At 43.3% G+C, this 18,211-nt stretch overlaps 1 protein-coding gene across 1 annotated transcript in view; it reads left to right on the top strand.

The window, feature by feature from the left end:
• The window catches only part of AP1B1 (adaptor related protein complex 1 subunit beta 1), a 342,547-nt gene that overhangs the window by 207,962 nt on the left and 116,374 nt on the right, over positions 1-18,211 (top strand). Inside the window, exons 17-18 of the mRNA XM_078667185.1 lie at positions 413-542; positions 12,990-13,074. Of these exons, the coding sequence (XP_078523311.1) occupies positions 413-542; positions 12,990-13,074 (215 nt within the window). The remainder of the gene's footprint in view (positions 1-412; positions 543-12,989; positions 13,075-18,211) is intronic.

Here is an 18,211-nt window from a genome sequence, read left to right as displayed (position 1 = left end):
CCTTCTAATCTAGGCAAAGCTTAAACTGTTGCTCATGGCCACCTCACATAAGCCAAACATCCCTAAAGGTTGTTATGTTATGGACATGCACTTTTGTTGGACGGCGAAGTCATGTTTGTAAATGTGGGCCAGGCTGTTCCAAATATTAAAGTGCTATTTTTGTGTTTAAGGCTGAATAGAGCCATTCGTGGTTATGACAGAACTGGTTACAGGTGCCACTGATGATTTTTCTGAAAGTCAGTTGCGCTGGAGAGTGTGCAAGAACATTTGTTTGGATGTGAGTGAGGTTCTCATGGGTTCAGGTTTACTTGCTATTTAACATTTAAGGTTCCTATAAGTTTCTATTGCTGTGATGTTCATAACTTCTGTGTAATAATCCTTACTCCTTCCCACTCTCCATTTCTTTTGTCAGCTTTGGATTATCTCCTGCAGCTCCTCTTCAGATACATGCCCCCCTCTCACCTAACCAAACAGTGGAGGTGTCTTTGCCACTCAACACTGTGGGCTCTGTCATGAAGATGGAGCCACTCAACAACCTACAGGTGAGTGGCAGCTGCATTGCTAGATGGCATACTTGCTGTTTGACTGTAGTGGAGTGTCATCAAAGTTAAAAGAATTGACTGCAAGGACAGCCTATGCTCTGGGATGCTTCTAAACAGTTTTGACTTTGAAACACTGCTTGGCCTCCTAGTGTGCTAGAAGAACCTGATATTGTTTCTCTATGAGTGACATTGCTGGCACAAGCAACAAGGGAGCTCTCTGATTTTGACCAGTAGTCGTCCATTTGCTTTGGTGCCTGTAACACAAAACATGGCTGGGGTAAGGATGGAGGAGTAAGGGGTAAGAAAACCTTCTAGTCACTTCAAGCATGGCAGACTTCATTTCCACTTTTTGTTATGTTATTTGGATTTTTTTAAGCGCACAGCTGCCCCAGCTAAGGGGCGTCCCGGCGCTATATCTGGAAAAGGTAACATAACTAACAACACAGAAAAAGTAGGGAGTGATTAATAAGGCCGAGGAAAGAAATGAGTTTTGACAGCTTTTCTGAAAGCAAAAAGGTCATCCAAAGAGCGAATGTAGGCATGAAGTGCGTTCCATAGTTTAGAGGCTAAGACCGTAAACGATCGGCCACCCAATCTACATTTTTGAAAACGGGGGACAAGTGCCAAATTTTGGCCGGCAGAACGAAGGCTGCGCAAAGGGGTGTACAAAGACAAAAGGTGCTGAAGAATGATAGGGGTATCAGATTTAAGAATTTTGAACGCAAAGCAGAGGGCCTTGAACTCTATGCGCCTGATTACTGGCAGCCAGTGCAGATTGAAGATTGTGCTACGGGCTGAGCAGAGCTGCCGCATTCTGCACCCGTTGAAGTCGCAGGACTTCCGCCTGGTTGGCGCCCAAGAACAGTGAGCTCGCGTAATCGAGCCTCGATAGTACGCTAGCTTGGATCACCATCTGGCGGGTGGGGGCATCAAAAAATTTGAGGATAGGCCTCAAGCCACGCAGAATGCCGAAGCACATGGATGCCACCTTCTTAGTGTGGAACGAGAAGGTTAGTTTGGAATCCAACCAGACGCCAAGATTTTTGAGTTCAGAGACAGGTTTTGGAGGAGGTCCCAGCTCCTTAGGCCACCAGCTAGCACCCCACAGATCAGGATGTTTCCCCAGCACCATCACCTCAGTTTTGAGGGCGTTGAGTTGTAAACAGTTGGCCGTAAGCCAACTAGCAACGGCCCTCAAACCATCCGCAAAGTTCGATGCCAGTTGGTCAGAGTCCCCATTAAGAGCCACCGCCAGCTGAGTATCATCGGCGTATGATACCATAGTGAGACCCCAACTCTTCGCGACCTCCGCCAAAGGTTGAACGTAGAGGTTGAAGAGAGTGGGGCTCAACGCCGAGCCTTGCGGGACTCCTTGAGTGATAGCGTGGGGCTTGGATCTGAACGGTGGCACTACAACCTGAAAGGATCGTTCCGAAAGGAACGATTGAAACCAATCCAACGCCCTGCCTGAAATACCTGCCTCACTAAGCCTTCGAATAAGAATGGTGTGAGATACAGTGTCAAAGGCGGCACTCAGGTCCAAGAGGACCAGTGCCGCCGTTTGACCTGCATCTAGTACAGAGCGGAGGTGTTCAACCATGAATAGAAGTGCCGTCTCTGTACTATGTCCAGGTCTAAAACCATTCTGTGTAGGGTCTAGTAGATGTGCAGATGCCAGATGGTTTGTTAGGATGTTATTCACATGGGCCTCTGTAATCTTTGCCACCCAGGGAAGGAGGGAGATGGGTCGATAACTCTCCGTCTTCAACGGATCCAATCCAGGCTTCTTTATGATGGGCATGACACAGGCAGCCTTCCAACTAGGTGGAACTGAACCGATGGCAAGGGATTGCTCCACCAGATGGCGGATAGGAGGAAGGCAAACGGACGCCGAGTCCATAAACTGGGCAGGTCTCAAAGGGTCATCCGGTGAGCCAGACTTGACCTTGGCCGCTAGGAGATTAAACTCCTGCTCCAATGGTATAGAGAGAGAGGCCAAACACTGAAGTACGCAATGTCAAGGTCGTACTGTCAGGGTCAGCTTTGGGAAAAGAGCGATAGATGGCATTTACTTTTTCCACGAAGAAGCTGGCTAACGACTCACAGTGGGCAAGGGAACAGATCTCCGTAATAGGAAGTCTGTTCACTGTGAGCTCCTTCAAGACTTTAAAAACCAGTTTGGACGGGTTAGAACTCGCCTGGAACTCCCGTGCATAGTAGTCAGCTTGGGTCCGGCAGACAGCTCTGTGGTATGTCTTTACCTTGGCCAGGTAGCATACTTTTAGGTCTTTATCATAATTCTTCCTCCATGCTCTTTCGGCTTGTCGGCAGGTATCTTTAATACACCTGAGTGCCTCCGTGTACCAGGGATTTGGCTGTGAATGTCGATTCCTACTCCAGCCGGCTGGGATTAATACGTCAAGGACTTTAACAATCCAAGCGCAAAAGATGGTATACCCAGTTAAGACCTTAAATGAAGTGCCAAGTAGATTGGGGTGCTTGTTGCGAGTTTAAAGAGACCAACTCAGTTGATGTTTGCTGAGCAAATACATAATGGTCATGGAAACCACTACTTCCTCTACGCAAAAAGCTGCTCAGCTCATCAGATGATGGTAGAAGTTTTCTTTTTTTGTAGGTGCTGACACCGTGTGGTTCAGACCTATTGCAACTGTGTGTATATTGGTACTGAGCGAAGCTAATTTCTGATAGAAATTTAATGTGGGGAAAAGCTTTGTGCTTTGTAGAGAGTGTGTTTGCACCATACTTGAGGTGCATTGATTTTCAGTTTCTGCATGCTGCTTCAGACTGCTGCAAGACATCCAAAGTGATTACCCACTGCAGACCCTATTCTCCGACGATGCCCCACCTGTTGCCCAATCAGTCTATTCACCCTATCGGACTCCTCACTACCTTCTCTTCATTTCACTCTAGGCCGCCACCCACTCAGCAACTACCACTTTATAGAAGTGCTATTGAACTGGATACTTTACCCATCAAACTTAGTGACAGTCCGGTGTTACAATAACGGGCAACATCAAGAACAGGAAATGGCAAAACAGACCAGGAGACAAAGCCGCAAACATCACCCACGTACTGAAAATGCTATGGGCACCGCAGCCATAGTGCTGTCTTACCACAATTGATTCAAGACTTCTAGTGACATTCCCCCACACTCCATTGTCTAGCTTAGTGTTTATGGGTTAGTGTGAGAGAAATGTCTCAAGATGTACCACAGTGTAGCTAACTGAAAGGGATGGTTAGAATGGTTATAATTAGAGTAAATCAGAGAAAACTATACTTACCACGAAACATTGGTACTTGATATATTTTCTAATCCTTTGACTACCATTGTACACTAATAAGGGATCAACTCAGAACAAACCATCATAAGACTTACAACGGGAAGGGAAAATGGATGAAAGACACCGAGCGACGACTGGCTCCAAAGCACAGAGTATAAAATATCCTTCTACTTTATCCAAAAATGCTGCCAAAAAGTTCAAACATAACACCATGAGAAAAAACCCGGACATACTGTTCGCTGACCCTTATTTTGATAGAGTGAAAGGGACCATAATGAATGACCTGATTTTCTACACGCATAAAACAGCTAAATGGCGCAATGCCCTCACAGAAATGCTGCTCATAAAAGTTATGAAAAACATCCCCCATGGCACAGAAATACTGACTTCTCCATCAAAAAGATGCAATGCAGAACTATGCATCACTTTATATAAAACGGGAATTGTGCTAATACAAGCAGCCAATAGGGACCTTGAGGAATTTGAAAAGACTTTCCTAATATTAAAAGAAACTCTGGATGGACCAAGATACCAACTACCCACGACCCCACCTGATGCAACTCCTGACAACAATGATACTACCACTAATGACGCTAACCGAACTGGGGGACATAACACTCAAACGTCCAGCTCTGGAGATGTAACTGAAAGTGAGATGGCAACCCCAGAGAACGAGACAGAAAGGACAGAGAGGTCTACTAATCTTGCAAATGAAGAGCAGGACAAGGTCCAAAAGGAAGAGCCGATTCCGCCACCATTCGGTGCGAATTTACTTGAAGAGGGTACCTCAGGACCAAGCGAGTCACCCTTTGACCCGCTACCTCTCTCGAATTCGATACCAGAGTCTTATAGATCCTCACCCACAAATTCACGTATAGCATCACACAACATAGATAATACTCGTGACATCTCAAATAGAATTGGAATTGACAACCCAACCAAGGATACAAAAGAAAGAACTGTGGGATCGAGAACAGATCAATTACGGAGAAGAGCAAAATGCAAAGCCCGGACTGACAGGTCAATCCTCCCTAAGAAATCACCCCGAAACCAGAAAGAAATTAAGGAGCTCCTGAAATTAGTAGGCAACCGGGCACAAGGCTCAATGAAAATTTCACAAGCAATCGAAAAAATGTGGGAGATGGCGGTAAGCACGCACTCCAAGGTCTCGCATATTCAGAATCTAGTACTCTCCGCACAAAGAAGGAATGACGAGATGGCCTTGTCTAAAAAAAACAGGCTCAATAGACCAGACAGGACAAATCCCTTGTCAAATGAAGAAACCCTAGCCTTACTCCGAACATATGAACAACCGGCCCGGGGGAGAGAGGAGAGAATCAAAACAGTACCAATTGATTCTAATAGAACATCCAGAAAGAATGACAGGAAAGCAATCCACCTCAACTTACAACATATCCAGTTAACAGCAACTGAATCCGAAAATGGGAACGTCATTAACTCAGAAAAACCCTTGAATTGCCTTCTACTCAATTGTCGTTCGGCAACCAAACATGCATCCGACATTGCAGCCCTCATCATCAATAAGGAAATTGACCTGGCAATCCTTACGGAAACATGGCTCAATGAATCATCATCGCCCGCCATTGATCTCTTAGTACCACCTCAATATAACATTGTGAGATTAGATAGGCTAAGAAAAGTAGGAGGAGGTATAGCCTGCATCCACCGATCAGAGATTGAGGTCAGCCAAATCCAAGCCGACCCCCTAGAATCTTGTGAATACCTTGGTCTGAATATAAGATCATCAAGTAACCAAAAATGCAACCTGCATGCGTTTTACCATCCACCAGGAGATAACGCAAAGTTCACAGAGCAACTAATAGAGATCATAACGGCCAACTCCAATTCCGATGCCAACAACATTTTCCTGGGAGACTTTAATTTACACTGGGACGACGGTAATGACAAAACGGTTAACTCGCTCAAAGAGTTCCTCGCCGAACTAAACCTCACACAAGCATGCACCCAACCTACACATGCGCAAGGAGCGACCTTAGACTGGATTATTTAAAAAAAGAAAGAGACATCAATCCGCGCTATAGATCCGTGTGATTGGTCTGACCATCACGCCATAACATTTGTGACTCCCACAGTGAAAAAGGGTAAAACTGTGCAACCCCTCAAGTCCAAAAAATCGATCCGAGATACAAAAGAGGCGAATATTGAGCTATTGGTTGAAAGCTGCGAGAGAGACTTAAAGCCACCTAACGACATGCAGAATGTTAACGAGCTGACTGATCACTACATAACCTCAATTGGAAATATCGTCAATGACACCATGCCACTAAAACTGAAAAAAGTCACAGAAAAGCCAAAAAAATCCTTGGTTTAGTGGGTCACTGAATGAGGACAGGCGCAAACTGAGAATGGCCGAAAGAAAATGGAGACAACACCCTTCCTCCCCAGAGCTGAAAGCCCTCAGAAAAATCAGAAACCAATATAACAAAAAGATAATCAATTCCAAAAAAGAATTTATAAGAGCAGAACTTGACAAGGCCAAAAACAGACCACGAAAACTCTTCGAGATCTTAAAGCAACAATCAGATAAACTAGCCAAATCGGCTCAAGAGAACTCAAAAACTCCCTTAAGCTGCGAGGAATTCTCCACATTCTTCACGGAGAAGACCAAATCGCTAGAGGTAGAGCTCTCAAACGCCGCGGCTATCCTCCCGACCCAACCTTTGCCGACGAGCGAGGCTTCCATGACAACAGAGAGTATTAAGACAAAAAATAAAGCAAATTGGGACACATTTGAATTATATGACCTGGACAAGATCGCCAAAACGCTGTCGGAAATCAGACCGAACAACCACTATCATGACACTTTACCTGCAAAGTGTGTAAGAGAAATCAGCCACATCGTGGTCCCAATCTGGACCAAAATAATAAACGCGTCACTTGCACAAGGGATCCTGCCTGACTGCCTAAAAACAGGACAAGTAGTGCCAATAATCAAAAAACCGACAGCGGATACAACAGATCCGAATAACTATCGACCAGTAACCAACATCCCTTTACTGGCCAAACTAATTGAGAAATGCGTGCAGAGCCAATTGAATCAACACATCACCAAGTTTTCCTTACTAGACGAATGCCAATCAGGATTCAGAGCAGGGCATAGCACGGAAACAGCGATCCTGCATATTGTCGATGACGCGCTACAAGCCCTAGACCAAAATCAAGCATGCCTATTGATTCTACTAGACCTATCATCTGCATTTGACACGATAAATCATGAAGCATTATTGTCCAGGCTACAGGACAGGATGGGATTGTCCGGAAATGTGCTGAAATGGTTCAATTCTTTCCTACGGAACAGAACACAACGATTCCTGGTTAACCAAGCAATCTCACCCCCTTGTCCTAATACAATTGGGGTCCCGCAAGGTTCAACGCTATCCCCAGATCTATTCAACCTGTATGTCGAACCTCTTACAGACATTCTTCGGAAATCTCAGATATCCTACCACATGTATGCAGACGACACGCAAATATACTTGAAGATCGCCTCCCTTGATGACATTGATCTAATGAATGAGACACTAAAGATGGCTTTGCAATGGTTAACTACTAATCATCTGAAACTAAATGCCCATAAAACAGAATTATTGCTAATTTCACCCCCAAGGAGCCATTCTGAAGTAAAGGAATGGACCAAATTGGTGACTGCGCTAAACTGCACCCCAACCCTAGTCAACTCAGCTAAATCACTAGGAATCACATTAGATGAGAACCTCGACATGAAAGCCCACATGAATTCAATGGCGAAAAGTGCCCGCTTCCATTTGAGCTACTTAAGAAAATTAAAACCATTCATCTCAGAGGCAGATCTAAAACTGGCTATACAATCCCTAGTTATATCGAGGATCGAATATGGTTGCTCCACATTAGCCGGCCTACCTAAAACATCCACAGCACCACTAAAAGCTTGTCTCAACGCAGCGGCAAGACTCATCACTGGATCTAGGAAATTTGATCATATATCTCCTCACTTGAAAGCACTAAACTGGCTACCTTATGAGGCCAGAATTCAAATGAAGATAGCATGTATTACCCACAAAGCGGTGCACTATAACACGCCAAGATACCTAGCCAAGAAAATCAAGCTATCAGGAGGAAACAGACCAACTAGAAGCGCCAAGGAGCTGCTGTTGCGGCCAGCCATCTTCCGAAAGAAAAAGTCTTATGACCGAGCATTCTCTGGAGCTGCCCCCAGAGTCTGGAATTCACTCCCTCCAAGCATTAGGAAGATTCAAAATATTGTAACATTCAAACGGGAATTAAAGAGCCTTATGTTGAGTAAATACCTTGCATAGGGAAGCTGACGGATCGCTGGTACGAATATTTACGTCAGCTGAAGGGTGGCCCTTTTCAAGAATATTATCATTGATAAGTGACTGACTCCTCACACAAGCCTTGACTGTGTCCTTATCGCTACCACAGTCCTATGTGAACTTATAACTGTTTTTAAAGCCAAAACTATATAACCTCTACCTCACCTTATTTGTCGATATGGACAGGGATATAAGCTAAGCCTCACTTACCTTTTAATGCTAATTGCACATGCGTGTGGAATATATATATTTAGGCACCCCCTCATAGCCATAGTTTCTTCTACCTCATATCTGTTTGTTTTTATAAATGATATTGTATTGCCAATTTGTAACCTACCTCGATGTTAAGCGCTCTGATACCCACGGGTCTTGTTCGCGCTATACAAAACACTATAATAAATAAATAAAACAAAATAAATAGATGGTGTAATGTGCTGGTGTTGAAGAGGATATGGGTTGAACGCTATATAAGAGATCTATATGCATGATACAGACTGAAACAAACATAATTATTGGTAGCTTTCATATATAAAAAATAAGCCACAACATATGTAAATGCAGCAAGCAGTATTAACAGCACTCAAGGTATTATTTTTATGGTGTACTTAAAGGTGGAAGAATGTTTCAATTTAAAACATGCTGTATGTAGTACAGCTAGAGTGGGATTGAATAAGCAGTTTTCACATTACATTCATTAGAGTCCCACATTTCTTATGATTTGGCTAGCTCCATGCACAGATGGTCCAAGAGTGAACAATTCTTAGAACCATGCATTACTGTGCAAGGAAATGTCCTAGAAACTCTGAGGATTAACCTGTTTTGACCAGTCACATACCGCCATGCGAGTACTGTTACATATGCAGGTGTCTTACGAGGGAGCTTTATTTTGACCTTCCCTGTGCATTGGTTGTCTAGCAATAAACATCCACTAAGCTCTTTTAATTTACGTATATATGCGTGGATATCCCAGCATCTATACATTCACAATGGACTGCTGTGGAGGGACCTTCCAAGATATTGTGGCAAGAATTAGCAAATAACATGGGACCAAAAGGTTCATTTTGCGTTTTTTAGGCTGCATATTTTGTTGGCCTTTTTTTTTTGTTCACATTCATTAATTGTCCCAAACAGGGATGCATTCCCACCCCTACTCTAAATGGTCTCATATCTCAGTCATCAAACGCAGAAGGCTGGAAATATGGCATAGTGCCCTAACATCAAGCAGCACAAACCTGTAACTGGTGCTTTCGTAATGCCGTCAAAACGCCACACCTTCGTTATTGGTTACCCAACAAACGCTGGGCGCCCAATTTTCAGCTGTATGTTCTGCTTAAAGACTGGTCTTTGTCAAGAAAGTTTTCTTTACATTTGACATTTTCAGTGTAACTTACTTTTCATGAAGTGCGTTATGACAGTTCTGTCACCTCTAAGCACTGTAAATAAAAAAATTGTACCCACCTTTGGGAGATAGATGGCTGTGTTGTTTTTCTAATAGGGAGTTGAACTTCAGGTTAGACACATTTTGCTGCTGTGGGTACATTAGGTACAGATTGTTTAACTAGCAAGGGCCACACTGGATAAATTGGAGGGGTTTTGGCTGAGTCACATGCAATCACACAGAGAGCTGATTGGGAGGAAGACTGAGGACTCCAAGCTTACTGTACCAATATATTTAGAAGGCAAATCTGTGACACCTAGAGTCGCTGGGCACAATTCAGCGTTTCACTTTAAATTGGAGCGCAAAACCCTGAAGCACATGTGTCGGGCTTTACCACCAAATCAAGCATTTTTGGAACGAACAGAGCGTACGATTTTGTGCTCACTTTTGCACCTGTCATACACTTTGTCATATCTCCAGGTTACAACTGGTGATAACTAAAAATGCAAAAGATGAGAGTGCAATTTGAAAAAATATGCTCCAAAATATTTTATGGAGACTATTCTACTTAATGCCACTCTCTAAATAGATCCCTAAAAAAGTGTCCCTGAGTAAACACGAAGGGCAAACTTATCTTATTAAATTATTTCCTTTAACAAATCTTTACATACCTATTTAAGGCAACTGAGCAGTAGACACTTCTTGGCAGCCACCCCCATTCCCTGAAATATTTACCTTGCCCCTTCCACTCCCCCAGCACAAAGACGCTGAGACCTCAAAAATCCTGGCTCTCACACCCACACTCACAAGATATTGTATTGCACTGCCAACATACCTAGAAGTGCGCTTGCTCCCACATCAGGGTCAACTTACCCTCTCCTGCCTGAGCAAAGTTTCAAGTCCCTGAGACACTACCCCACCCCATACTTACACACCCTTTGCTCCTATTCCCTTACACTCTCCCTGAAGGCATCGGGTGTCATGCCGTACTGCTAGCCCACCCCTGAGGTGCACCTTACTCCTCATGCCATCCTTTGCCGCATGATTCCCCCCCCCAACACCATTCATTATCCCCTGCAGGCCTCACCAGTACCTGGGGCGCATCTTACTTTGGTGAAGCAGAGAGAAATACAGGCTGCAATGATTGCCTGCTCTTGGGTGTCTCACCACCAGACATCCGAGAGGCACAAGTCCTCTTAATCAAGATAGCTGGAGTTTCCTCTAAACTGCAGTGAATAAAACAGTTTAAGCTAACGCATCAAGAATTTTCAATTCTATTAAGGAGTCTGAGATGAGGAGTATGCTTCTCTTCCTTTACTACTGAAAAATACAGCAGCCAATCATTTCATAGAAAACAACATAACACTATAGCAACTACATTACCTATAAGGCATTGCTACATCATCATCCTCAACACCAATGAGGACCCAACAGCCACTATAACACTCAGTCTTCTATCTGCCGTTGCACCTGAGCAGCTACAGATAAGTGTTCTTTCTTTTATTTACACTGACTGATCTTATTTCTCCCTGGCCCCTATGAGCGCAATACTCTGAAGCGACCCGGGGTTTTCATTTATTTTCTGCTTATTGTATTGCCCTAATCATAGATGTGGTACACCTGTGCAAGAACTAGCCCGGCGCGCATCAGGAAAGAGCTTGATGTCACTGCCATGCAGAAGACAACCAGCGCTCCTCTGTCTTCAGTGCCTGATGGGGCTTTGCCCAAAGAGTAACAAGTGGCTCCCTCCACTATCAAGTGCCAACCTTATACTTTGGGACACCTGCTTGAGGTTACTCCACTCATTGACTACTATCATTGAAGGTTCAGACTGGTGCCTTTCACCACAATGGCTAACTACCTCCGTGACGATTTTGCTAATTATGTCGCATATGGGAATGCCTCATAAGGCTATCATGTAAAAAAAAATGGTGGATGCACTGGATAACTCTTTAAGCCGAGGGCTGGTACTTTTGCTGCGCCCCTTTACTAAGACACTGAAGCGCTATGCCAGAAAAGGCTTGGGTACTGATTCCCCAGCAGTTTCCCCCTTTCTAAAGGTAAGATTGACATTTGAACACTGACTTCTGATTCAATGGATTTTATCCCAGAGTGATGAGTTTGTTATTCTGGATGTTGTACCTGTTTAGAGTAGTCAGTCGGTATGTGGTTGATGGCATGGGTCAGGTAATCGGAATGGTGCAATAAAACTTCCTGCCACTTCCTGCCAATGGATTCTCTCTGGAAAGTGGGAACTAATGTGAAATCTAACATAGTTGATATATTTAATAAAGGTGCGTATATGTGAGATTTACCTAGCCACAGGGGCAGAAAAATTCTTCCAAATGCAAAAATGCCAAAAATGCCAATTAGCAGAGAGAAAAAGTTCTGACACAGTCGATGAGTGGTAGTGCAGTAAAGTGGAAAGCAGAGGCTGTCAGCGCAAAGTAGTTTTTTCAAGATTTTCTTGCCCTCTGATTCCTTCTGGGACTGGAATAAGACCCACTTGCAATCAGAAGTTGAACACGAGATGGCTTGAATGTATAATGCAGAGAGTTAATTAGACAATACATCCAATAATAGTTGATCCGGGCCACTACAAGAGCCAGGAAAGTTCTATGAGCATTGGTGTCATTTAGTCAGATTTGTATGTATCGGAGGCAAGATTGCTGTAGCACTGACTGTGATCGGTGTGGTAAAAACTTATTGTAGGAGGAATGGGTCACCCAGGCTTCAAGATTTTCCAGAGCCCAGATGTGCTTCTGAGATAACTTTCTTGTGAAGTTTGCAGTTGTACATATACTGGTGTGTTGCGATGTCATGTAAAGCTAGACTGAAACCCTGGTATCGCCATATAGTGGTTGAAAAGAAGGAGCGATGGGACTGATCACTGTATGTAAGAGAAAAAAATTACTGGTAGGTATTTTTTTCTTTTCATGGCATTTTAGCAGTTTTCCAAATTTAAAATTGCTCTTATTTTGATTGGTTGCTAGTCTACTGAACATCCACTACTACCTTCCTTGTATCCCCTACATTTGCTGGTTTATCCTTCTGGTTTACACTCTTTTTAACTGGGCACTTTGCTTCCTCCTACTTATCTGTATTTATCATGCTTCTTGCTCACCTACATTTTTTATGTTCTCTCACCTATGCTCATTGCTTGTTTATCCTTTCTGTATGTCATTGCTTCACTCTTCCCATTGCCAATACTTTTTTTGGGATGTATGCCATTCCTATTCTTTATGCTCTCCCTCCAACTTCTAATGCCTACTTCTCCTGCACTTGCAACTCTCCTCCTTCCTTCTCTATCAATCATTATCTTTTCTTAACTCTCCATAATTCTGGTTGTTTGTCTCCTTCCCATTCCCAATCCTTGACTGTTGTTTCCCACCTACTCCCTTTCATTGAATAGGTGGCAGTGAAGAATAACATTGATGTCTTCTACTTCAGTACACCATACCCGCTTAACATCCTGTTTGTGGAAGATGGCAAGATGGGTAAGTTCTATCACGGGCACAGTGGACCCTTGCATACTATTGTTATATTTGCAGCAGTTGTTGTGTTGGATCACATTCTGTGCGATCTCTTCCCATCTAGTGTTGGGTTGGAATTACTGCAGATTGTTTTTCTTTGAGGTTTTGGTTTCATGTATGTGACACATGACACATGATCACAACTCCTGACAGCTACAATGCACTGGGATGCAGTCTCCACTTTAAAAAATGGTTTGCCCACCCTCATGTTTGAATCTGTTTGCTAGTGGCTAATGCAGACCAGTACAGAATGTTGGCAGTAGAGTCTTCGGAAGGAAAGATTTATGACTTCAAATAATCTGGAGAACTTATTGATACTGCATGCAAACCTTTCAACCAGTTAAATCCAGTTGTATAAGGATGACTAGGAGTGGGGGTAAAACAAGCATAGTACACCTTTTAAATTCCTTTATGTGCAATGCTCATTTCCTTTACAGCAACCAACATTGGGTCTGTAACATTTGTTTGCCAAGGGAAAGTGTCTTGCATGCAAATAATGCCAGTGTAAGAAGATATTTAAACAACAAAGATGTAGGGTATATAATGCTCAAATAGCTCACAAGACCTCTATTAAGTCTCTTCTGGCAGATGAGAGGGATTATAACGCCAAATTGGGATGAGAATGCTTTTCCTCTATATTTAATGTAGATGACGATTAATGGAGCATCTGAGGAAGATGAATCGGATACAGGAGAATATAGAACTCCAAAGACTCTTGCCATGACCAAGACAAACACTGCACCTAACTCACAAGTGCAAATAGGTACACCTCCACTTGCATCCACGTCTTGCTACAAAAATGTGTCGAGCTTGAAAAGAAGATCAGCTTCAAGGAACAAAGACCCCTAGAAGAGAAGGAGTATCCGCTCCTGATCATAGCTGCACCTTGACAGGGAGATTAAGCCTGAGAGGCTGCGTTACCTCATTGAAAGGATCCTGTTTTTGATAAAGAAAAGCTTTGTTGCACGTTCCGCTCATGTCGGGCAAAAACAAAACAAGGTGCAATTACCTGCCTTTATGTCTAAATCACACAGGGACTGAAGGAGTCTCACGGTCTGATGGTTCATTTACGATGAAGAAATTAGTTGAGTGGATTTTGAACAGTGGAGAATCTATATCAACCCCACAAATGGGTGGAAATTGTCACTTTGTCCTCCACATATTTTCAATGGATCATCCTAGTAATAACACGTAAATAACTTTAAGGAGCCCTTTTTGAAAGAAATTCCACAGTTTCTGATCCAGAAAACGACAGAACATAAAGTCAGAGACACGTCCGGACCCAGATTGTGAGTAATAGATGAGGCAGTAAAGACATCCACTGCAAGGGGAGGGGCAAGATGATGCCTGGAACAAGAACCTGGTGAACTCTAATGAGGAAGCCTTGAAAACACATCCATTTAAGGCTTCTTTACCTGATGAGACCTTTTCCTAAAATATCGTCATACAAAGAGCAGCATGTCAACAATTAGAGATTGAGAGAGAGGAAAAAGTATTTTTTTTGGGCTTTTTCATGCTCAGAAGAAACAAGCATTTGCAATGCAATGGGTCTTGCATTTACGCAAGTTTAATCTATTGGCATTGTAAATGACAATACTTTTTATTATGTTTAAAAAATTGAAACATAAATAAAAGGCATTTTCTTTTACAATGCCAATAGCTCAAACTCACGTAAATGTGAGATCTGTTGCATTGCAAATGCTTGTTTTAAATGATGACTGATTCATCTGATGGCCCCTTTAAGAAAGGAAAACCATCATCATACCTGTGGGGCTGCCCCAGCCCCTTGTGGAGCTGTTGCTCAAAATATTAGGGATAAAGTACCCCTTGCTGCACATTATCAGGATATTCCAAGTCGCATCGGTATTCCGTGATATATAGAGGAACGTGACATAATTACTGGAATACTGGAACCCAGCAGGTGAGACTGCACTATTTAACATTTTAAATGTTCTCATTAGTAAACAGGCTTTTTTTACAACAAATATCTAGCAAATATGTTGGTCTCCAGAGAGCAGTTTCCCTTACAGATTGTCTACGTTTTTTCCATCTGGAGAAAATTAACCACGCCGCCTTTCACGTGCTTTGAATTACAGTTTTGCATATTGATATCGCTTTCAGAATAAATCCGTGCTGCCGGGCGCCTGAGGTCAAATGGGCCCTGTTTCTTTTCTAAATACCGTTTACACCAACGGTGATGCACTCTGCCTGAATGCTGCCCTTTCTATCCGAGAACTTGCAGCCCACGCTGCAAAAATGTACCCTTGAAACCTGCTGAACAGAAAGGAAACCATGCAGCTCATGAAGTAATAAACACGGTGACTGGCGATACCAATCTCTACGGAAACGTGCCCACATTTAGCAAGGTTGCCATGGCAAAGGAAACAATCTCTTTAAATCTGCCACTCCTTTCACACAGGCCTGGGTTGTATCGCCTAAAATTATTGTGAGATTACTGGATGTGCATTTTTCTAATCTATTCCACTAAATCAGAAGTGGTCAGCTTTTCACGTTTGTTGCCAGCTCAGAGCGAAGCCGAGAGAGTTCTAAAAAAGAACAAGCAAAACAGAAAGCAGCTCTACATCCGGGCTGGGGAGGAGACCTGGGAGGGCAAGGGCTGCCCGCACATGCGCCGTATCTGGAACTTTCGCGTGTTGTGCAGCTCGTGCCCAGTGGCGGTGCGTGCGGACTTCAAATGCCGCCGTACTTTAATGAGTGCTGCACGGCTCGTGCGGCCTAGGGAGGGGGCCGCCAAAGCGCCCAAGGCAACAAAAAAAAAGCTGTAGTCCGGCGGGAGCCCGCCCCGCCTTCGTGAATGCCGCATGGTGTGGCCAAAACAGGATTTCAGGCGGGGCTCCTGTGAGCAAGACGGAGCCCCGCATGGTGCTGCAGTGAGCCGCTGAAGACACAAGACCAGCCGAGGAGCAGTGCAGAGTCCCCACAAGAGCTGGTAAGTGGGGCATGCCGTACGTTTAAAGTTAAAAAAAGAAGTTATATGAGGCTGGTGAGGACGGAAGGGGGACAGGAGATGTGCACATCGTGTGTCTGTACATGCGTGTTCAGGGGCACGTTCACAACCTGCAGTCGCCCCTGCGCGTGCTCATCTCCTGTCTCCCTTCCGAAGCAAGTCAGTAACAATAGATCTCGATGGCGACCGCGCTTTCGCGCTGTGTCGCCAGGCGCAACCTAAAAATAAGGGTTTCCAAATGATGAAGACTTTTCTGATGTCAACAACAGATAACTTCAAGGACATAACACCGGGGTTATTTCACTAGGCTTAGATAGGAAATTTAAAGCTGGCCCTCAAGACCCAACATGCATATGAGGGCTCATATTACCATATTCAGTGGTGGCAAGGCACTGTCTTATCTCAAATGATGAGAGAGAGTTGACCTCCAGATAAAGAAAGCAATTAGATTCATACAGCAGAAAAGAGTAGCCACAACAAAGCATTTTGCAGACACCCAGGCACTGTTCAGTTGCTATAACAGGCATCAGTTGGAGCATATATACCTAAGCCACAGAAAAAGATTGCACAAGAATAATACCGATGCCGTTATGAATTGCTATTTCTTTACTGCCTTCTAGTATGCTTGTGTTGGGTGCTGTACTGTCAAAAACATGCACAAATCGATCTGTAACATTGTCTATTAAAATGAGAACACATTTTAAAAAACAAATCATTTAGGCAGGGAAAATCAGTCTTGAATTCTAGGAGTTGATGTGCCTGGATAGAGCAGAAATTGTACAGGAACATTTGACACTCTGGCATGGTTTCAAATTTCTGGGTTTCGACCTAATGTCCAATACCGCCACTTACATATGACTTTTAATGTGAACATACATCCAAAGATAGGCGAAATACTGGAAAATATTAAAAAGGATACAGTGACTGCTGAATCCTTGAGGCTTTAGAGCAACAATGCCATTGGTATAAAAAGTTTACATCCAGCGAGCAGACGGAAACCAAAGACAGTGATATCAGTTGCCAGTTTCCTATCAACAAAAGGAGTGATAGAGATCGGGGGTCACCTGACCAATAATTTCACTATATAGTTTTCGGGCCCATAAATTTCAATTCACCATATACATTAATCAGGCGACCTCTCAAATCTACCATCAGCAACCCTGATTCCTTCCTTTTATTTTAGTGTACCCGACTTACCAATCCACCGTTACGGGTACCTATGACCACAATGGATCAGGGAGCTAGCTGTGAAGAAAAGTAGACAAAATACAAAACCCAACTTAAAATACCTTTGATATTCATAAAATGACCACGGACAACTGAAGTTTTAAAGGTTTTATCTAGAAATCAGTTTCTGTGAGTATTAGGCTTACAGTTAAAAGGCAATCGATAATCATGATAACAAAAAGAACATAACCATACAAGAAAAGTGTAAGGGCAATCATTTAAGTTGTAAATAGTGCGACAGGGAACACACTAAGTAGACTTAAAACTGAAACTCAAGAATGGACATTTATAAATGAGCAAGCTTATTGCATGTACTAGAATTATACTATTGGACATACTTCATGAAGAATGAGAGGAAATTAGGAATCCTATACATCTATCCAAAGGGTGAAAGAACACGCTATAATTCTAATATTATTATTTCAAGAATAGAATTCAGGAGAAAATATAAACCACATCTAAATTCATAAACAGTATGTAGAAAATTGTGCTCTAAAAGGTAAGGTAACATAGGAACATGCTATCAGAAATTCAATGGTCATTCATATAGTAGATTGCGGAAAGCATGGAAATTATAACATGTGCAAAGGTATGTCTTTATTGAAGCAAAGACAGAAAATAGAAAGGTGCAGTATAGAGTTCTCAGCCCTATCTATATATTTACCTAGAATGGTGTGAAAACCAACCATGGCCACGGATCAGTCAAGGACAGGAATTACCCCAAGGAATAGCAGTCATCAATGGGACAGCAGGTGCAGAATGGACACCCCAGGACAGGACAGGAAAACCAGATAAGAATCAGGACAGGACCACCAAGGCACGACCAGCACCCGCAGTTCGGAAGCAACGCCTGCGCTCCACCCTCTCTGCAGCTATCAGTCAGAACCCCGATTGGGTTAGCGAACT

The sequence above is a fragment of the Lissotriton helveticus genome, chromosome 11, assembly GCF_964261635.1.
Source record: "Lissotriton helveticus chromosome 11, aLisHel1.1, whole genome shotgun sequence".
NCBI classification, from domain to species: Eukaryota; Metazoa; Chordata; class Amphibia; order Caudata; family Salamandridae; genus Lissotriton; species Lissotriton helveticus.
The sequence above is the reverse complement of the archived record's forward strand: the minus strand, read 5'-3'. Positions and strand labels throughout refer to the sequence as shown.